At 46.3% G+C, this 22,014-nt stretch overlaps 1 protein-coding gene and 1 long non-coding RNA gene across 6 annotated transcripts in view; one reads left to right on the forward strand and one right to left on the reverse strand.

The window, feature by feature from the left end:
- Positions 1 to 485: 485 nt before the first annotated feature.
- Positions 486 to 22,014, reverse strand: part of khdrbs2 (KH domain containing, RNA binding, signal transduction associated 2) — an 89,345-nt gene continuing 67,816 nt past the window's right edge. For 2 of the 4 annotated variants that reach the window (XR_011989441.1, XR_011989439.1), the window contains 6 exons: positions 20,221 to 20,303; positions 18,183 to 18,241; positions 15,535 to 15,618; positions 13,551 to 13,607; positions 3,177 to 3,268; positions 486 to 857 (listed from right to left, as the gene is read on the reverse strand). Coding sequence is in view for 1 of the 4 variants with exons in the window: in XM_072709352.1 (XP_072565453.1) it covers positions 13,555 to 13,607; positions 15,535 to 15,618; positions 18,183 to 18,241; positions 20,221 to 20,303 (279 nt within the window). In the remaining 3 variants the exon portion in view is untranslated. Of the gene's footprint in view, positions 858 to 3,176; positions 3,269 to 13,550; positions 13,608 to 15,521; positions 15,619 to 18,182; positions 18,242 to 20,220; positions 20,304 to 22,014 lie in introns of all 4 variants that reach the window. The other 2 variants (XR_011989440.1, XM_072709352.1) reach the window with 2 other exon arrangements.
- Positions 13,320 to 22,014, forward strand: part of LOC140588154 (uncharacterized) — a 28,615-nt gene continuing 19,920 nt past the window's right edge. For both annotated transcript variants that reach the window (XR_011989442.1, XR_011989443.1), the window contains exons 1-2: positions 13,320 to 13,457; positions 13,564 to 13,679. This is a non-coding gene — a long non-coding RNA (uncharacterized lncRNA). The remainder of the gene's footprint in view (positions 13,458 to 13,563; positions 13,680 to 22,014) is intronic.

Genomic DNA, 22,014 nt, shown 5'->3' on the forward strand with positions numbered 1-22,014 from the left:
AGCCAAATACAATTCAAATGCTTTCTTTCCAGAGGAGTGGTTCCCAGACTGGACATAAAGATGGATAACTGCGCTCTCTGTCTGTGCCGGTGTGTTCACGGTGGATCGGTGGCAGGAGCTGTGTGTGACATCTGTGAGGGCGAGACCGCCCTCTGAGCCAGAACATCTGATCAACTTCACAGGCTGATGCAGTCACCCCCCGACCAAGCCTGGAACACGATTACAGCCTGCCACCTTTCCCATGATGTGTGTTGGCCACACTCTGGGGCGCTGCTGTTTTTTGTGTCTTGATATTTTTCAAAAATCAGATGTTTTTGCTCTCCTTTGTTTAATGGCTGCATGCAGATGATTATTATTACAATCCCGGGCCGCAAGCAGAAGCGTGACGGGACGTTGAGGGGTGACTAACTGGTTTAGTTCTGGTGAAAACACCAAAACACACAATGTCAAAAAGAAAACATAAACCACGCAGCAGCAACAAGCTGTAATTTTCCAAATTTTTTAATTAAATATCAAAGTGAAGTCTGTAAAATACAAAGTATAAACAGGAGTGTTCATACCTTAAGCTATTATTCAATTTAAAAATTAATAAAAGGAGGCAAATGACCCCAACAGCTCATCGTCTGCACGTGTTGAGGGGAGCAGAATACAGATTTCTTTGCATTTTGGCTGCATTTCACTCTGCCAGCTCCTCTGTTCTTTTTCATTCAGACGAAGCGCGTTTCGAAAGTGTGAATTCAAGCTGATTGTCTTCCTGATGAAATCGCCACTGCAGCCGGAGAAGCTGCTCTGTTCCGGCACGACGGCCCATCGTGTCCCAATGTCTCCACTGGACATCTGCATCAGCCGCAGCACAACTACAGAAGAGTGGAAGAATGTGAAGAATATGAATTATGCTAATGCAGCTACTGCAGCAAGTAACCACGGCGACAAAACAGAGCTGACATGCAATCTGTCGGGAACATGTGGCTGAGAAAACAGTTTCTGTTACAGCTGGAGAATGTGGAGTGGAATCGCGGGGCGACACAGGCCATCAGTGGGCTGGATAATAAAGTTTTATTTTCAAAATTTAAAATACCGTAATGTTACATTTCAACATTTCAGCTGTGCGCCGTGTATTTCGAATCAGAGACGCGAGTGCGTGACAAGAGCAGCAATCAGACAGTGGCGAGGGCGCCAGTTTCTACACCAACAAGCCCGTAACAAATGCCCTCCGCCCCTCTCCACTGGAAACGGCGCCACCTATGATTTGTAAACATTGTTTGGCCGCCATGCTTGATTGGCCCGTAAATGTGACGCTGCTTGACCCCTCAACCTCACGGATGATCGGGAAAATGAGACAGGATGTAAACTGTCCCCACGCCCCCGTGCCACCGCACCCTCTCCACGCAGTTCCATCTGCAGGTCATGTCCTTCGCTCCCGCTAATTATCACGCCCTTAATGGTACCTGTCCGCTCTGACTGTCACCTCCCTGCCGAGCTTTGCCGATTTATGATGAAATACTAAAATGACCATGCTAGGCAGGTGGGCAGGGAGGTGGGCACGGGGGGGGGCATACAAGTGGAAACAGATGGTGGCACTGTGTCACTGTCAGGTGCTTTGATCTTCTGTCAGGTGGTGTTAACTTGTCTTCAGAGAGTCTTTTCCTACCTAAAGTGTCTCGGTCCTCTGTCCTCTTATTCCTTTCCCGGTTCCCCTTCCTCCACACGGACATGAAATCCTTTCATATATAATTACGTTAGTGTGATTCAGCAAGGTGGTGCTGAAATTTACTGTAGGAATGTGCGGCTGTCCTGATATTCCACCAACGGCCTGGCTTCTGGTGCTTCTGGCGCTTTCGTTTCAGCGTGATCATCTCGCGTCCCCTGAATGTCGCGTATCTATAAGTGCATCAGCATCAAGTCGCAGCAGATGGGTCAAACGAGAACTGAGCTTAACTTCATTTCATGAAGATACCTGCTGGCATCATCTACGAAGCAGCCTACATTTACAACAGAGAAATTTCACATGAATGGACATCAACTGCCTCTGGTCACAGAAAAACCAGCTGCCGTTTGGCCAGGCCAGGCCCGGAGCCCCACCGGGAAGACCTGCTGGGGGGGCTCTCTGTCCTTGTGAGTTATCTTCGGACACCGCAGGATGCTGAGCAGCGCCACGGAGGGTGAAGGACAGCTATACTCGTTATTTAACGAGGCTGCGTGCACACGCTTCGCTGACACGCCTGACTTAATCTCACATGGCTTTTTTTTGCCATCCTCGGCCTGCTGGGAGGGTGGTTTCTATTCCTGCTCGCTGATACCCATTTGATGACCGTCGTAATCATTATCTCTGTGGGCAGCCGTTTGGTTTCTCCTTTGTTTTATTCTTCTGTAGATGGTAGGTTTCCTCTCGCTCTGGCTGTCTGACAGCCTCGCGGGCCGCGAGCCACTCTGCTCAGCTCCTGATCGCCGGTTCCTGGCGCCTTGTCCCTCCCTTGCTCACGGCACTGAAACCAGCGGCAAATGCCCTCCACGTTCATCCACGCCGCCAGAGCGCCGGTGTGATTAAAATAAAAACATTCACTAAAATATTAGCAGAGGTTCTGTGGTTTTCTGCCGGAGATGATGGAGGATTAGGACTTCTCATTAACGAGGCAGCCCTGATCGGATACACAGGATTGGGCAGTAAGGACACGAAACCTGACCTTGGTGGATATTTTCATTCCTTGTTAAAGACTCCCTCTCACGGCGTGATTCAAAGTGCAACATGATGCAAATTAATTTCAATGCATCCTCTGATGAGCTATTCTGTAAATAGCACCTCTTGTTCATGTATAATGGCGGGGAGGGGTTTCATATCGCAAGCTGTGGTGAATATTCAGCAAGGAGGCCCCCCATCCATAACTCCCATATCAGGAGATAAGCACTAATGTAAACCAGCATTTTGTGAAATGAGGGGCCTGGATCCTTGACCCAGTGAATAACAGCAGGAGAGTGGTACACGGGCCCCATCTGCCCACCCCCCAAGGAATGGAGGGCAGCTGTGATAAGCTGGCCTAGGCCGGGTGTGGGTGGGTGGGTGGGGTATTAAGCTTTCAATGAGGAATCCTTCTGGCCCCCTCCATAGCTGGCTATGTGAGAAGGTGTCCAGGTGGAGTGAGATTGCACCCCCCTTGGGGGAGACGGAGAATACGTACCCACGCTGGACAGCATGAGGCCCTTTCCGGGCCTCCTTCTCTAAGCTGCATGGGCGCCTCACCTCCCCGCCCCCCCCCGTTTCTCTTAACGCCTAGAGGGGAGACAGAGAGACATGTGAACACTTACAAAAAGCATGCCAGGTCACATGACTCCCCACACAGAAGTGAGACGTCTGTATGCAACATGAGACTGAAAGGCCCTGTGAACTTAGAAGGATTTGTTTACCCTTAAACACCTAAAAACTAACCATTGTCAATGGTATTGTGTGTATAGACTATGATTCTCGTGCCTGAGCGTGTGTGTGTGTGGGCTTTGATTCTTGTGGCTGGGGGTGTGTGAGGCTCTGATTCTCGTTGGCTGAGCGTGTGTGTGCGCTCTGATTCTCGTTGGCTGAGGGTGTGTGTGGGCTCTGATTCTCGTGGCTGAGCGTGTGTATGGGCTCTGATTCTCGTAGCTGAGGGTGTGTGTGGGCTCTGATTCTCGTGGCTGAGCGTGTGTATGGGCTCTGATTCTCGTAGCTGAGGGTGTGTGTGGGCTCTGATTCTCGTGGCTGAGCGTGTGTGTGGGCTCTGATTCTCGTGGCTGAGCGTGTGTGTGGGCTCTGATTCTCGTGGCTGAGCGTGTGTGTGGGCTCTGATTCTCGTGGCTGAGCGTGTGTGTGGGCTCTGATTCTCGTGGCTGAGGGTGTGTGTGGGCTCTGATTCTCGTTGGCTGAGGGTGTGTGTGGGCTCTGATTCTCGTTGGCTGAGGGTGTGTGTGGGCTCTGATTCTCGTTGACTGAGGGTGTGTGTGGGCTCTGATTCTCGTGGCTGAGGGTGTGTGTGGCTCTGATTCTCGTGGCTGAGGGTGTGTGTGGGCTCTGATTCTCGTGGCTGAGGGTGTGTGTGGGCTCTGATTCTCATGGCTGAGCGTGTGTGTGGGCTCTGATTCTCGTGGCTGAGCGTGTGTGTGGGCTCTGATTCTCGTGACTGAGCGTGTGTGTGGGCTCTGGTTCTCGTTGGCTGAGAGTGTGTGTGGGCTCTGATTCTCGTGACTGAGCGTGTGTGTGGGCTCTGATTCTCATTGGCTGAGAGTGTGTGTGGGCTCTGATTCTCGTTGACTGAGGGTGTGTGTGGGCTCTGATTCTCGTGGCTGAGGTTGTGTGTGGGCTCTGATTCTCGTGGCTGAGGGTGTGTGTGGGCTCTGATTCTCGTGGCTGAGGCTGTGTGTGGGCTCTGATTCTCGTGGCTGAGCGTGTGTGTGGGCTCATTCTCGTGGCTGAGCGTGTGTGTGGGCTCTGATACTCGTGGCTGAGCGTGTGTATGGGGTCTGATTCTCGTGGCTGAGCGTATGTGTGGGCTCTGATACTCGTGGCTGAGCGTGTGTATGGGGTCTGAGTCTCGTGGCTGAGCGTGTGTGTGGGCTCTGATTCTCGTGGCTGGGCACTGCAGCAGGGATTACCCTGGACCACACACTGGCCTGTACAGTGAACGATGAAGCTCAGCCAGGGCCTGGGGTTTGAGAGCCACAGAGTGGGCCAGCAGATAAAAGAGCAGGTTCCGTAGAGCGCCAGAAAGACTCGCAGGTTAACCGGCTGGGCTGTTTGGCAGCCCAGGTAGCCTGGCAGGCTGGACAGCCGCTTAGCCACACGCTGCTTAGCCTGCCGCTAAGCCCCCATAGACACAGAGCCAGCCTGCGGCCCCCGCTAACGTGACAGCTAGCCTCTGCGGAGCTAGCCTGCATCCGCTAACGGAACAGCACAGGCTTAAAACAGGCCGTCTGCACCCCAGAGCAGCTGCGAGTGAGCCGCTTGTGGTAGCAGAGTGAAAAACACAATAATAATTTGGGTGAAGAGCTACTCAAACACTGCTGTGCTTTCAATACCTTTCAAAACATAATTTGGTGCTGATAACACACAACATCTCACATTTTAATATTTATTCCATAAACACCAATCTCCAGAAGCCATAAACACTGGAGTACATGGCAGTAATCCAGCATGTAGAATTTCCTCATGTATATACGTGTCTGTATTTTTTTCCTGTATATTCATTATATAAATACAGCAAATATATATGCACACATACACACACATTTGCGGTAACTGGTCTATGTGAAGACGGTTTTACCTTTAGAGAGAGTTGCTTTACATGACGTTAGCAGTGTTAGCATGTACATTTACATTACATTTACAGCATTTGGCAGACGCCCTTAGCCAGAGCGACTTACATAAGTGCTTTAAGACATGTAGCATTGGGCAGGTTAGTGCATGGAAACACTGAGTGGATAGCAATGATGGCCCAAGCTATGCTTCATGAACCATTTGCTGCGTTTTCTGACCCCGCGAGATGGTGCTCTCTGTTCAAAAACTAAGTATACTAAGAGCACCGTTTATCAGGGTCAGAACACACAGCAAATAATTCATGAAGCGTCGTTTTGGCCTAGTAGATAGTTACTAGTAGATTGCGTGTGGTTAATGTGTTTAACAGCCATTCCTCATGGCTTACCCGGACTGGGTCTTTGCAGCAGAATTCTGTGTAATGCTGACCTCAGATGAAGGTTCTGTAGGGCATCTCACTGCCCTTGATTGAGCAACAGTTACTCTTTATGCTCTTCTTAGCTACTGCGGGGACGTGCTACACGCTATTCGCCCACTGAGAGCAACTGAGGGCCCCACAGCGGGTGGTGTGACCTGCCCTGGCATTAAAGTACAGAAACGGAGACTGTAAATTTTCTGTTTTGGTGGCGCTCATTTTCAGCGGTGCCAAACATCATTGCCCTGCCTTTCAGGGAAAAGAGATCACATTCAGAGAACAGAGATAATGGTCGCTCCAAAAAAATCAGTACCTGAAAAAAAAGCCTCATTCGGGGGAATTCATAAGTCCATACATAAACTTTTACAGCGGAAGTGGCAAAAACAAGTCCTTTCAATAAAGGCTGCAGCCATCTTTAACTGTTTTGATTTAATGGTTCTTACAGTTTAAAGTATATAAAATATACTCTACACCACAGAGAAATTGGCCCTTGGAATACTTATTATACCAAGTGAGCTGTTTAATTAAACTGTTAAAGTAAAAAAGTATTCATGCTAATTCCCGTCTGTGGAAGCAGAGCAAATGCCGGGCCACTGCACATTAGCACGTACCCTGATTTTAGCCGTTTAGCATTAGCATGCTATTGTCATGAGAGGTGCTACGGCAGAACTTGCCTTGCTCTAAATTAAGAGAATTAATTAGCCTGGGGAAGGGAACGCCGACGTGATGAATCCCCACAAATCTCTCCTCATTAATTCTGTCCTTTGATCTACTAGCTGCTAATGTTGTATTACAAGCAGGGACTCCTCTGGCACAAAGACCATTAATCATTAATATTCTCTCATCTAATGACTCACTGGACGCGATCATCCAGACTGGACCTTGATTTAGCAGTCTGTTAAAAAAATGTAAATCCTGAGGGCTGTATCGTGAGCCTCTGGCTTTAGTATTGGGCTTATTATCCTTACAGACCTCTGTCATCATTCTGTCACGCCTGTCCTTCCTCTCATCGATCGGTGCCATCTCTGTAGTGAAGACAAAGGGGATTGTGGGTAAATGGGCTTTTCAGTGGCTCCCTAACAGGCCTGTACCTGGGGCTGCAGAAAGATGACAGAGTTGCCACCTGTGTTGCACTGATTAGAAAATGTTCTCTCTCCCCCCTCTTTTAAGTAGCAAGCCCACCGCCATGTGTATGTCAAATCCGTCCAGCTGTAAAGTATGGTCGTATTCTAATCAGCTCCCATCAAACAGGGCTATGTGTAAATCAAAGTTTACATTTGCATTTATTTGTTCAGCCGACGCTTTTGTCCAAAGCGACGTATAAGTGATGCACTTAATCAATCTTACAGATGAATCAGAATGAACGTAACTGAAAATCTTAGAGGATTCTATATGTTCTTCCAAAATGTACAACTTGTCTCATTGCACCATTTGTTTTTTTCTTCCTGGAAAAAAGCAGCCAGTCACATGACAGTCACATGGCACTGGCCTGACATTTTGACAGAGATGCGTTCAGCCCTGAATGCCATGGAGGATTTTCACACAATCAGCGCGTGATACACAAACTTAGCATAGCCATCGTCCTACATGCAATGAAAATGTAAAAAGCCATTCCCCTGTTTGCTTATTGCGATTGTTTGCAGACCTGCGTTTAGATTCACCATACAATCCAAAGACGTCCTGAAGTGCACCTTCTGTGTGAATGCAGATTTTTCACTACAGTATACCCTCAGTGGGCTGTGACCCAGCCACAGTTCTTACCATGGGAATCAACCATTAATAATGCAAATTAGTGATATATGTACATTATTTCACGTGAGAAAATATGAGTGGATTATTTCTTTACCTTTATTTTTTTTTTACATCAAAACAACCCTACAGCAAAAAGCAATGTAACTGTACCTATGTGTGAAGTTTTCTCCCCAGATGGAAATGACATTTAAAAAGCACTTTTTTAAATCTCCTGTAACCTGCCTCCTTTATGACAGATTTTCTCATATAATGTGCGAGGTGCGATTAGTGCTTGAGGAAGGACATTACAGTGCCAGGCGACTTCAGAGACCCTGCTCTCTTTGGTTTACTGCAGGCCACAAACACTGACCAAAAAATGATCCTTTTTATGCTGCTTCCAATAAAATTACCACATGGTGACCTTAGAAAAACTTTGAGACGCCAGAGTGTGGGACACCATGCACATTCAGATTTCAAGTGTTAAAGTCAGCTAACCTTGAATGACAGAATAACTGAATGACATCACTGTGTGACGGAGATGACAACCTGCAGGATGCGGCGCTGATGTAAGATATCAATGTGCTTCATAATATTCCCGCCATCTCAAACTTGCCGTCCTCTTGAATTACCACTCTTAACATCAGATTGTCTCCAGTGGACCCATAGAAGACTATCCTGGTGGACGTTGGTTCACCTCGACCCTAACAGGACGGATGGATGCATGAACAACAAGTATTGTTAAAGACCTTCTGACAGATACCCCACCTCAGCAGGAAGGCCTTCACATCCCGAGACATTCACATCAATCCCCCCCCCCACAAAATCCGTTCTGTTGTTTTTCCACACTTCCTGTTCCAGCCTCCCGCATGTTCACTAAAGGCCCCCGGTACATTTTTCACGTATGCTTTTAAAAATCAGTACCTGAGGTAACCATCTACAGGCTCCTGGCCAAGATGAGGTGTTAGTGCTGAATTCATTCTCTGGTCAGCTTTTATCAAGATAAGTAATATTTCAGCACAGCGCTGTCACCTCGCCGCACGAGTTACCGCCACATCTCAGCGTTTCACACCAGCGATAAGGGACCCAGGCCGGGCCCATAATGTCAACCAGATTAATATGTGTGTTCCTAATGATCGGCCCTAACCCGAGGCAGGGGCTAATTCGACACAGTTTATAAAGGCGGCCTGGCTCTCTCTAATGTTTGCCTCAACTGCCAATATATTTATGGCGGTGCTGTAAATTTAGGTATGGGGGGGGAGCCGAACCAGCTGTCCCATCAAATCCGCGCATGCGACTCTGGGGCTGACAGCACAGAATCCATTACCAACACGCGCTAGGCTACGTAATTATCCAGCTTCCTGCTAGACCATCTCCTGCCCCCTTATTTCTTTTTGGGAGGGGGGGGCAGTGACAGTTCTGCCAATCACAGGATGCCGAGTCATAAATGAATTTTCCACACAGCCGTAGCTTGCAGGCTGTTAGCATTAATGACAACCTGACACACAGGTCTGCATGTTGCCCGTATGTGTGCAGATGTGTACGTGTGTCTGTCTGCATGTTGCCTGTGCGTATGCAGACGTGTACGTGTGTCTGTTTACATGTTGCCTGTGCGTGTGCAGATGTGTACGTGTGTCTGTCTGCATGTTGCTTGTGCGTATGCAGACGTGTACGCGTGTCTGTTTAAATGTTGCCTGTGCGTGTGCGGATGTGTCCACATGTCTGTCTGCATGTTGCCTGTGCGTATGCAGACGTGTACGTGTGTCTGTTTACATGTTGCCTGTGCGTGTGCAGATGTGTACGTGTGTCTGTCTGCATGTTGCCTGTGCGTATGCAGACGTGTACGCGTGTCTGTTTAAATGTTGCCTGTTCGTGTGCGGATGTGTATACATGTCTGTCTGCATGTTGCCTGTGCGTATGTAGACGTGTACATGTGTCTGTTTACATGTTGCCTGTGCGGATGTGTACATGTGTCTGTCTGCATGTTGCTTGTGCATGTGTGTACACGTGTCTGTCTGCATGTTGCGTGTGCGGATGTGTACACGTGTCTGTCAGCATGTTGCTTGTGCGGATGTGTACACGTGTCTGTCTGCATGTTGCTTGTGTGTGTGTGTGGATGTGTACACGTGTCTGTCTGCATGTTACTTGTGTGTGTGTGGATGTGTACGCAGTCGCACTTTTAAAAGATCCCGTGCTGCGTCTGCGGCTCCATTTCCACTGATTATTTGTGCAGCTTTAATGAATCTAAAGCCACGCTGAACAATGCGGCCTTACATTTATTAAGCACGTAATGGGTGTTTGTGATTATAAGCATTGCAGACCAATGTCTGTTGCACAAAACACATTAATCATGCTCTCACACTCCAGTAACAGGATTGAAGAAAATACAGGAACAGAAAATGAATCTAGTTACACAAACAAATCTTTTTCATGCTTGTATTCATGAAAAAGGTTTAGCTGTTCTTCATGAAACTTTCCTTAAATAGGGCTTATTATCATAAACACTGTAATTTATATGAGTAATAGAGCAGCTAGATTTCCCCGGCATTCTATTCCTTGGCTACAGTACAGTCAGTTTGCTCTTTACTGCTGTGTTAATCTTGTGCTGCTCTTGCAAGAAAACCACCATCAGGAGAAGGTTCCTTAGCCCCGTGTTCTCCGTCAGAGTGTGACTAGAACCCAGGCGTCTTCGTGACGGGCGCCCACCTGCCCACGTGCCAGCCTAACCCCACAGGGGCCTACCCATGCGCCCACCTGTTCCTTGCGCCAGCCTGCCCACATACCCATCTGCCCACGTGCCCATCTGCCCACGCGCCGGCCTACCCACGTGTTGGCTTGCCCACATGCCGGCTTGCCCACGCAAAGTCATGATGCCGTCTGCTGACGTCACAGTCAATAGATGTCAGAGCATGGTTAAACATTTTGACAAATCTATACACCTACCACTCGACATCCTGGGGCGCCCTGGCACTCCGTCTTACTGACACCTTTAATCTGAAAGCCACACCCTCTCCCCACACCAGTACCTCCCTCCAGAAAATGCCATGCCAGGACTATAATCAGATGAGCTCATTAAACCACGCTGAAACACCTCATGCTGTCAGATTGCTTACTTTGGAGGAATGAGAGCCACACAGCTCGCGCCTTGGGGGGGATGGGTGCAGAGTTCAGGCAGAGCACATGATTGAAGTGGTCGGTCTGAGAGCTGCAGGACCACATTAGATATCATTACAGCATTAGGGGCCTTTAATGTAGAGTTCCAATGAGCGTGCAGGGGGGAATGGCTGCGCTAACAATATTAGCGACGGCCCGCGCACTCATGACGAAGGGGCCAGGATTCACCCGAGATTTAATCATCATTATTCAATTATATTATTTTACCCTATATTAAGTTCCATAGCTCCCCATTTGTTTTGTTCAATAATAACCTTCATGTCAAAGTCAGATATAAGATTGTGTCAGAATTTCATTCAAATTTGCTTTATCTGTTTGAATTTTCATCTCTGAAAGAAATGTATCTGGGAAACGGCCGTAAAAGTTGGCCTCTGGCTGAGTGCCTCCCATCCGGCTCTGCATATCGCCTCCCCTTCACAGGCTGCACTTCGCGGATGCTAATCGGTACTGGCCGATGATTCTTCCACCTCATAAATAAATATATAACCAGATTCATACTGTATATATAAAGTCATCCTTGACAGCATGCTAGCTGATTAGCAGATTAGCATCTGGCTTCCCAGCCGCACTTCATCCATTATAACATATTCCATTTATTACCCCACTCATAATAGTAATTATTCATAATATTATCACTGTAGACAAATTACTGCTGGAATATAATCAGAAACATATGTACACAAGCAGTATTTATTGTCTTTAAACAGAGAAATATCCCGGGCATGATTTCTGGGGGATTTAGCTCAGTGCAAAAAAAAAAAAAACTAAATCTATTTTGTGTTTCAGTAATTAAAGGTTTCAATTAGGCTGACATTTTAATTAAAACCCCAGCGCTTGCAATAAAACGTAGGCCTACAAAAGCAGGGTGAATTTGGACAAATGCAAGCAAAATGTGTTTCTAGCAGTGATATCTAACCAAAATGGCGCCACATAACTACCAACCGACTAGTCCACTGTCACATAGCCTTTAGATCATTACGTCACTTTACTGATAGCTGTAGATCAGCTACAACCTACAGCAGATTAAAAAAAAACCTTATTTATTGTGATCCAGACCTTTCTATGTTAAATAAATAAAGAAATACCAATAAACAGCTTTGCTGCACCACAAACTATGTAACACACTAATTTACTGTGGAAGTTTAGTCAATAAAGACCAAAACATGGCATTTTATGGATAAAAGAGAGGGAGACCAGCTCTGGCCCCCTGTAATTCGGTAATGAAAGTCCGTTAACAGCCCACCGCCGGCAAAACCACCCCCCCCCCCCCATTGACTGGAGAGAAAGGAGTGCTGAAGTATGCAAATATATTTCTCCAAGAAGTATTTCAAAACTTCTTCACGCTTAGAGGAGGTACCACCTAAAAGGATGAGCCAGCAGTGGGTTGGACGGGTCACTGCTTGACAGTGCAGGTCCGGCCGGCACATCCTCATCTCTGCCCTCTTGGCTTTAGCCAAATTTCCCCTTAGCTTAACTGGCTAATTCGACGTTAGCCTGGTCTAAAAATGCTAATATAGTTTGGAATTTGAAATTGTTCATTAGCATTAAATTGTGTGTGTCCGGCACCCCCCCCCCCCCCACCACGAGATGTGAAGGGGAAGACGTGTGCTTGCTCTCAACACTATCACTAACTGTTTCCTCCTGGATGTTTCCTTTACCAGTGGATGCATATGAGGACTCTGACGTTGAGTATCTCTTTTTAAAGCTTGCATTTCCTTTTTTTCCCCAGAAAACCACTTTAAAACGTTTTCTACATATTTAAGGCAGCTTCACTGACTGTTTTAGCCACAGTGAAGTACAGCTTCTGTTGTTGTACCCAGATTTCTAGGATGACACAGAAATTTGAAGTGTGTTCATCTCCCAGGGCCGGTAAGCCTGTCCCACGTTACACGTCAATATCCTGCTCTGCATGCATCCATCACACGTGTTCAAGACAAACAGTTTCATACATTATCACGGGCCACAAAACAATATTCAAAGATTCAAGATTCAAAGGTTTTATTGCTGTTACGTTTTATTGCTACACACCAAGGTTATCTTAGTGACTTTCAAAGTCAATGCAATACAAATATGAAGCAAATGATATACAATACACAAAATATTGAAGAAGTAACTATGCAGTGAATATATCGAGATAGTTGCACTATTAAAGAGATAAATTATAAAGATGCAGACTGTGTGAAAAAAAATTACATTAAGTGCAGGAGTGACAAGTGACCATAATTGTAAGCTATTTCACATAGTAGCTTAACTGTGTAGGGAAGGAACTTCAATATCTAAGCCTTCAGTACATCAGCTACCCATCATTCAATATCAAGATTTATCCAGCTCCCATAAAACCCATAGAAACACAACAAGTGCCCAGCTGTTTATTTATACCAGCCAGTACGTATTTAATACCGTCCTGTGGTAATTAACCGATTTATCTAATTAAATCCAAACAATGCTCAAACTCTCAGCAGTTTGTTTGTTTCAAGTTTAATATCAAATGCAGTCTGTAATTCATGCTGTTACTATATAATTACATAAAGGTAATTTGAATAATTGTTTCTCCAAGTTCAACATCCACCATGTACGGCCGCATGACAAATAATGACAACTTACCTTCTGTTGCTTGACTTCAGCGCATTAATTTGCATAATCAGATGTGATCGGAGCGGCACCTTTTACGTTTCGCTTTAATCGTTTTGCCGTGCGCGTCTTTCTGAGCGAGCCAATCAGAATCTGGTCAGACCCGCGCGCCGCGAAACAGTTACCTCCGCTCGGCGACGGCTGCCTAAGCGGAGGCGGGAGAAAGTAGCGTAACTGCAGATTAATTGCCTTTGTGACGCACGATGTGTACATTGGAAAAGTGTCTAATAGCAGGTTCTTCTTCGGCGAAGCTGTCAGGGCTGACATTTATATAGTTTTCATAGCGGCGCTGCCTCGGAACAGAAAGATAAAAGTTTATCGACTTACCCTTTCACTTCAGGCCTCGTCTCGGCTGAGCACCTGAAGACCGGGTACGAGAGACGCCTGCGGAGAGAGGAGGGCAGTGAGAATGCGGCCGGGAGCGGCCTCAGAGACAGCAGGCACACGGCATGCAAGGTGACCCGGACTAGAGTCTCGCAAGGCCGGGACCTACGTTACTATCAAAAAAGTAAACCAGTTCTGGGGACGGAGTCGGCGCCTTAGCGTTACAGAAATCATTCTTTAAAGGCAAACCTTGGATTGCCCTGTGCCATTTTCACAATGCTTTTGCTTCTGGTTATGTAACATACGTTTAGTTGGGTGAAAATTAATATTAATTTTAGTCGTTTTTATTGATTACATTATTTTCCCTTTCGTTTTGGTCGAGTGATTTTCTGAAGCCTCTAGTTAACATTAATTAGCGGTTTTAAAAGGCCTAGGCACCTATTTGGGGTTAAGTTGGCAAGGTTTACTTTTTTAAATATTAGTAACTTTAGCATTTATGATTGACATACGCAAAATTAGTTATTGTTGGGGTTACCTGATTAACGCTTATTCATCCTGTGAGTCCCGCGATCTATTGTCTAAGCATCCGCCTCGGGATCTACTAGCCGCAAGAGAGAGTTCAGTTCTAAAGGGGCCGTCAGGGGCGCTGATATTTAAAGCTCTGGAGATTACAGATTGGGCTGGACAACAGAGAAAGCAGAGGGAGAGAAGACATGTGTGACAGCGACGAGTAGTTAAGTCAGAGACACCTCAGACTCACTCCGAGGAGTGAAGAAGACAGAGAGAGTGACTTTATGCAATGCTCAAATGTTGATGGGGGTAGGGGGGGGTAGGTTTGAATATGCTGACTGGGGAGGGGGGGGTGCAGTCATTTCAGCAATCCTTCCTTGATGGGGAGTGTGTGTGGGGGCATCCTTACCTCAATCTCCATAACACTCTCAGAAACACGCTATGGCAAACAAGTCAATCAGAATTGGTGTTTAGTAAGATCAAACTTAGAGGTGCGTTTAAAAACCCATTTATTGTTCTAAACAATCGCTTTTCCATTAACATGTTATACAATTATGTGACTAGCCAAGGAACAATTTAGCTCTTTAAAACTTAACTTTAAAGTTATTTTTAACAATACTTCTTAGTGTATTAATACAGCTTATCTATTGTTACACAAAAAGGACTTAAGACAAAATTTCTAAAATTCATTTGTTGATGAATCCTTTTTGACGTATCAAACCAGTTTAGCCATTACTGTAGAAGAAGGAACAAGTCATTCAAATATCTCTATTTTTACAAAAGGCTTTCAGCTTTATTGACAAATTATGGCAAAACAAATCTGACCATTTATGTTCACCTATTTAGAAGCTTACACAGGGCATGTTATGTTCCTTTTTATTATACGGTTTATGTACAAATACAGGTTAAACACTGAACAGAGCACTGATAATTAGCTACAGACATAGCTGATCGCTGTGCACTCAATAACAAAATTAAATTAAATTTACATACTCAGTATTGAACATCATGAAGCTAACAGATATTAAAGGAAAGAAATTATCTACAAGTTAACGTCTCGCATCACTTGGAAACCGGACTCTTGCCGTCGGAGAGGAGCAGGTGCAGCCGAGTGCCGTTGAGCCATTATTTTGGACATACAGTAACGTGTGGCTGGGAGGAGGAGCCATTTCCACCAGAACAGCTTTGCCAGATTTCGGGGTTTGTGGGATTTTTTTGTGCTTTTCTTTTTTTTTTCTTTTTTTGCTCCTACATTTTAAAAACAAGTCCATGGTGTAAAAAAAAAGCGTGCTGACAGCGATGTCAGGGGTTAAAGGTTAGGCTGGAGCTTGGCTCACCAGGGGTCCAGGAAAACAAAGACTGATTACTTTCTTGCTTTTGTGTGTGTGGGGGGTAGGGCACGGGGGGAGGGTAAGCACACAGTTACAGGGCTGTCTTTTGTTGGAGGTCACAGATGTGGAGCACCTTCAATATCTACCATAGGGCTGCTCTCTGTAGGTCCCTCGGGTTAGCCTTGACGACGGTGCCTTCAGGCTAGGCCGGGACGTGCTCCACTCCTCTTCTGCAAAAAGGCAAATACACCAGTAAAGAGTGTACGCCTCCCCCCCAAGGGCACGGTACACACCCCACACGATGGCCCATCACCGATGGCCTGTCCCACCCGACCCGGTGTCAGAGCCACCCTACAGGCCTGTCAGGGAAGCTTCCAGAGTCGTTAGGATGTGAGGGGAAATGCTCTGAAGTCCCAATAACAGTAAAAGAATAAAGGTCAGGGTAATGAAAATATTCTAGAAGCTAAGTAGCGTGGGGGCGCGTGAAATATAATTACCTCACAGCCATCAGCGATGCTATAATGCAGTCATTATAGTTGTGTTGTGGGTCCCTGACCCGGCATTGTCCCAAACCCATACGGCACAGCTCTGGAGGGTGCCAGCCGATGGGCTATTACCCTTGCCCCATACTCCTGTTGCTTTTTTTTTTTTTGGGGGGGGGTCACAGCTTCAGGCAGCAAGTAACATTCCTTAATGTGCTTTGGCCCTAGCTGCTTCTGAGGGAATAGGGCGAATTAGGTCAGGATCAGAACCAGGGCTGATGGGGGTTGTAACCTACATGACATGCTGCCCCCCAGTGATAGACTGGGATGCATGGCGCCCAAAAGTGCCTAAGGGAGACAAAACTGAACGTTGCGCCCCTGAAATCTGCTTCTTGGTGGCACCCGCACACCCTCAGCCATTGTGGCTGGAGTCCTGCCGTATGTTATGTGCCTCTCCCTAACCCGCTGTGCTGTGCGAGGTGTCACGAGCAGAAGGAGGGAAAAACCATTCCAGTTCCTTCCACCAGGGGGCCATGCTGCACACTGCTTCTCTCCTGCACCCTGTATCATACTTTGTCCTGTCTTAGAGTATAATTATAGAAATAGAAATAAATTCTCTTTGTGTGTATAAATATATACAGAAACGAAAGCTTAATTATCCATTGCATAAACAAGTAAAAATGGAAATTTCCAGACAGTATGTTATTTCCAGACTGTTACGATTAACTGTTTCAACCCCATCTGAGCCCTTGACTCTCAGGAGTGCCTTCATTAGTTCACCTGAAAGCCTTTTTTGTGGTGCTCAGGAGCCTTGGAGAGAGACCTTTGAAAGCAGGAGGAGAGACACCCTCGCCTCTGGGGAAAATGGAGGGTTTCAGAGAAATATCACTGTGGACCTGCTAGTTCATCTGCGCAGGTACAAGCCCAGAAACATAAAACCATAGAAAGAGAGATCTCCATTGTCAGCAAAAGGCATGCTGGGTAGACTGCCCACCTCCTTTAATTTTATGGGGTGTTGAGCCCACATTGACCTTTGGTGGGGAATCTAACCCTAACCTGCTTATTCCAATGGCAGTCAAAAAGCATATCCCCAGCAGAGTAAAGCATAAAATCACGTAACTTTACTCCCGGTTTTCTGGGCTTCTGCGTCCTGACACTCTGGAAGCAGCTTCCCGTGCTTCTGAGAAGACAGGCACAGCAAGGCAGACGAACACTAGGAATTGCCATGCCGGGGGCTCATTGCCAAGAGCTGCATGGGGCCAGCTATCCGCTCTAATCCTACAAAAGCACGTTTATGACTGCTGGGATTCTGTGTCCATCCAAGCTGCACATGCTACTGGCTGCCGGCAGTCCAGATTTCCGCTAGCAGGCTGTGGATGTAGCCCCCCCCCCCCCCCCCCCCCCCCCCCCCCGGAGCTGCCTGGCTAGGTACATAGGGCCCTGCCCGGGAACCACTCACGGTATACTGCGTCTCAGACATCAGCCAGACCGCCTCCCCTTATCTCCCCCAGAGAAAGGACACTCTCTCGCTGCCGCGTGGGAGGAATTCGTTTTTATATAAGAGAAAGGCAGCCTGTGGCTTTCCCTGATGGAGTCAATGGGCCGAGTTTAAGCTACATCCGTCCCTCAGAAGAACGGTGTGAACTCCATGTCTGCAGGCCTGAAAAGGAGCCCCAGGGACCACAGCACAAAGACCCCTAAAGGCTTGTTGTCAATAGAACACTTTTTACATTCTGTTCTTGAGCGAGGGGGAAAATAACCATGGTGAGTGAGCAGCATCAGGGGTCCTGCTGGACATGACATCTGAAAGGGGCGTCCGGGCAAACACATATTTGCCAGAGGTCAGGAATGGGGGTGTCCGCATGCCCTGATACCGTCGGACATGAATAATGCACATTATCCACGCTCCCTAACTCCAGCTGGCGCTGTGCCGCCCCCACCAGACCTTCGATTAGCAGTGGGTGCCCCGGCCTTGGCGCAGGAGGAATTGTTGTCGAGTCGATACATGTGACACTTGGCAAAGTAAAACACTCCCAGGTACTAATCAGGCATCTCAGCATCCCTGCGGATATCAATTTGACCCCCTTTTATTAATTGCTACTGGAATCCTGTTCACATGTAACCCCTCCTGGATACAGAACTCTTGTGTTTGGAACAAAGCTAATCAGTTCAAGAAGATCAAAGTTCTACAAAAGCTGAAAAAGGAAGATTTTTTTGTTTTCTTCCTAAGGGCATCCGGTAGTTTTTTTATTCTGATGAAGCAAAGCAACAAAAACACAGATGGAGAGGAGAAATAGATGGGCAGTCTTTACCGTAAGCGTCGTAGGCGTCCTCGTTTGTGCCGTGGCTGTATTCGTAGTACTCAGAAGCGCTGCAATGAAAGAAGATGGTGGTTTAAGCAGGACAGGATGGCTAGAATGTTCCAAAGCTGCCTCATGTTCACCTCTGATTCATAACCGAATTTTTGCATTGTAGATTGCAAATCCAGAGAAAGATGGAAAATGATGAGTCTGTGGGAAGTACAGGATACAATTCTGACTCAAAGACCCTGCTGAAGGTGGACCCGCAGACCCGCAGACAGACAAATTTCAGAATTACTTCATAACTCTTCTTGTGCTGACCCATTTTCATGACACATGCTACAGAGGCGTCCTCACCCACGGTGCGGGCCTGACGCGCTTAACAAGGTGTGTTTAGGTAACAGGGACGCATAATGCTCCGTGTCCTGCTTTAAGGGTAATGGACCGATTCAGAGAGGATTTTGTAGGACCTGCCATTTTACAGCTCATCTTGCAGGAAATTAACCAGACTAATGAGTTTAATTGATGGGGTTTCAAATTTGGGGTTACGATGCGGAACTGTCCTCCCCCAATTTGACTATGGAATCGCTTAGACTTCCGCTGTCGTCACAGCGACATATTTGGGGGGGGTAATTTGATACATGCATCATGAAGAGAGCGAAGGACAACAGTGGGGGTGTTAAAAGCATGTCGGCTTTGATTGATCATCCTTTCAATGAGCTCAAACATGTACACAATTAACAGTGACCTTACTAACGATCCCACATGCTTACTGTTGCTCCCCCATCATGGGCTTGGTGGTGTGGGGTGTGAAGTGAGGCAGCACACACAGGAAAGCCATTCATGCCCAGAACAGTACGGCACAATGCAGCACACTGTGTCTTTAAGGACAGAGCCACCTGATGCATGAACACCACTGTGAAGCACTCTGTATACACAAGGAGCTCAAAATATTATTATGATTACTCCTGTGATTTTCAGTGAAGGAACAATCAAACGAGAGCATTAAAATAATGGAAAATGAGCCATTATTGATATATTAATTTCAGAAGAGTATATGACTAGATAAGTAAAAGTGAAAATGAACGACTGAATTAATAAACACGTTTATATACAAAGTTCCTAGTTTTCTTCAGCAGAAGATGATTACAGTGGCACGTGTTTAATGTGAGACTGCTGTATTCTTTGAAGACGTCTCTTCAAAACAGTTTAGCTCTTGAGTGATAATGATGGTTTGCCAAGACGGAAAGCGCTTGTTTAAATAGAAAAGCTTCACGTCTCAGAGTTCAGCTGTAATCGTTCTGAAAATAGGCGCTGATTGGTTTACATGAATGCAGGAAATGAGTTTTCGATCCAAGTGACTGACAGTTATTCAAGTGCTGCTCTTGGTGGCGAAACAAGTCTTTTGACTGCTGTCTGATTTCAGCAGTGCAACGTCCACTCAGCGCTGCCAGCAGAATCACAGTTGTTTTCGATGTATGGCTGTCAGTGCTGTGTGTGCTGGACCGAGCATCTATATCTCTGGCTGGTTAACCCAGCATGCCTTTGGGTGAGCATCCATTTGGGTAAAAGCATCAAATAAAAGAGGAAGAGCTTTACACACACACACACGAGATGTTTACAGGAGGCACTCAGAAGTTGGTGCATTTAGTATGTTTAGTAAGTGGAATCTAACATTTTTGTAAAGAATGACTAAGTGCTACAGTTAGTAACAGTTGCAATTACTCTGAAGTAATAACGATGTTACTCTTGGGGTCTCACTGTTAAAGGACACCGGATAGGTGGGGATTTCTGAGGAAACCCCTCCCCTTCTCTAAGGTCCCCATTCAAACCACTATATATCTGGGAAAGTGTCTCCAGACTGCTCATCAGAAGTGCCTGGATTCGTTTTAATTGATTCTCAAAATATGAAACAAATTCTTGAGAGCAGCTCCAGAGAATTGTCGTACTTTAACCACCACAGGCAGGCTAGAGAGTAGGAAGCTATAGACCAGGATCCCCTTCAACTTACAGGCTCCTGCAGGCCATTGTTTCCCCCGTGGATACGCACCTTTTTGTCTGACTGCTGTAGGTGTCTTCATAAGTATCGTAACTCTGGTCGTCATACTCGCCGTCATATCCATCGTCATATGCCTGAGAGTGAAAGCGACAAGTCAGCCTCGACACCTTCACAAGGGAGTTTAGTGAAAGGCAGGGAGTTCCGTAGGCTGGCTGTATGCCTGGGGCCACCTATGTGAATAACTGATTTAAAACTTCAATAATTGTCTGTTGTTTGTTAAAATTTTTAAAGCTTTAACATGTTAATTGCATTTCCTTGGCGTACGTCAGGCCAGTAAGACTTTTTGGAAGGAGCTGAATCGCATTGAGTTGTGTAAACATAATGAGCCCTCAGAGAAATGCACTCTCAAGCCCCTCCCAAAATCTGATCCATGACCAGATGAGGAACGAGACTAATTGCTGTGTAGCAGATTTAAGCGAATCAGTTATGAAATCCAGAGGGCAAGGCATTCCCTCATTTATGAGATTCTTATCCGAAACTAGAAGAGTGGTGCCAGCTCTCTCTATCGGACATTAAGCATTGGCTGTTGACTAATACAGCTGTATCCAGAGATGAGGGGAATCAGCTGGGTCCATGGTCATTTAGTGGTGCCTTTATGCTTGGGACAATCTGAGATACAACAATACAGACAGACTACAATATGATAGATTTTCTCATGATGAGGTTGGAGTTTTTCTGCTATTTCTACCATTTCCTGTTGAGTCAGACACTGAGGCCAGTGCTAATTTCCTGTCTTCTTTCCTTTCTCTCTCTCATTACGAAGGCTGGCACATTCACCGCCGAGGGAATGTCACTTTATACACTCCCTGAAGGACGCTCTGCAGAACAAGCTCTTCTGATAGCTATGCCTCTTTAAAGATAATTGTAAATCCAACAGAAAGACTAGCAGGGCCTAGGAATTAGAAATCATGCCTTGATACTTAGTTTTATATTTCAATAAACATATTTTATTTTTGCTTTGAGGTATGTCCTCTTGGTAATCATTCTTTGCAGAAAAGAATAGGGCCTCAGTAGTTAGAGAATGAGTGGAAAAGAGAATGAACCTCTTTGATTTCATGGTTGAGTACAATTTCAAAAGAATTGGCCTGGACCATGGTCAATGTACCACTGTAACTATCACATCTGCCATACAAATGTTCCAGGTTGTTCTTTTCCTGTCAGAACATTGGCTGACCCAGTGTTCTAGGACATTCCCTTTATATTGTGACAGGGCTCTGAGCATGTTGGCTGTCCCTGTGTTCTAAGACACTCCCTTTATATGGTGACAGGGCTCTGAGCATGTTGGCTGTCCCTGTGTTCTAGGACATTCCCTTTATATGGTGACAGGGCTCTGAGCATGTTGGCTGTCCCTGTGTTCTAGGACACTCCCTTTATATGGTGACAGGGCTCTGAGCATGTTGGCTGTCCCATTGTTCTAAGACACTCCCTTTATATGGTGACAGGGCTCTGAGCATGTTGGCTGTCCCTGTGTTCTAGGACATTCCCTTTATATGGTGACAGGGCTCTGAGCATGTTGGCTGTCCCTGTGTTCTAGGACATTCCCTTTATATGGTGACAGGGCTCTGAGCATGTTGGCTGTCCCTGTGTTCTAGGACACTCCCTTTATATGGTGACAGGGCTCTGAGCATGTTGGCTGTCCCTGTGTTCTAAGACACTCCCTTTATATGGTGACAGGGCTCTGAGCATGTTGGCTGTCCCTGTGTTCTAGGACATTCCCTTTATATGGTGACAGGGCTCTGAGCATGTTGGCTGTCCCTGTGTTCTAGGACATTCCCTTTATATGGT

The sequence above is a fragment of the Paramormyrops kingsleyae genome, chromosome 3, assembly GCF_048594095.1.
Source record: "Paramormyrops kingsleyae isolate MSU_618 chromosome 3, PKINGS_0.4, whole genome shotgun sequence".
Taxonomy (NCBI): Eukaryota; Metazoa; Chordata; class Actinopteri; order Osteoglossiformes; family Mormyridae; genus Paramormyrops; species Paramormyrops kingsleyae.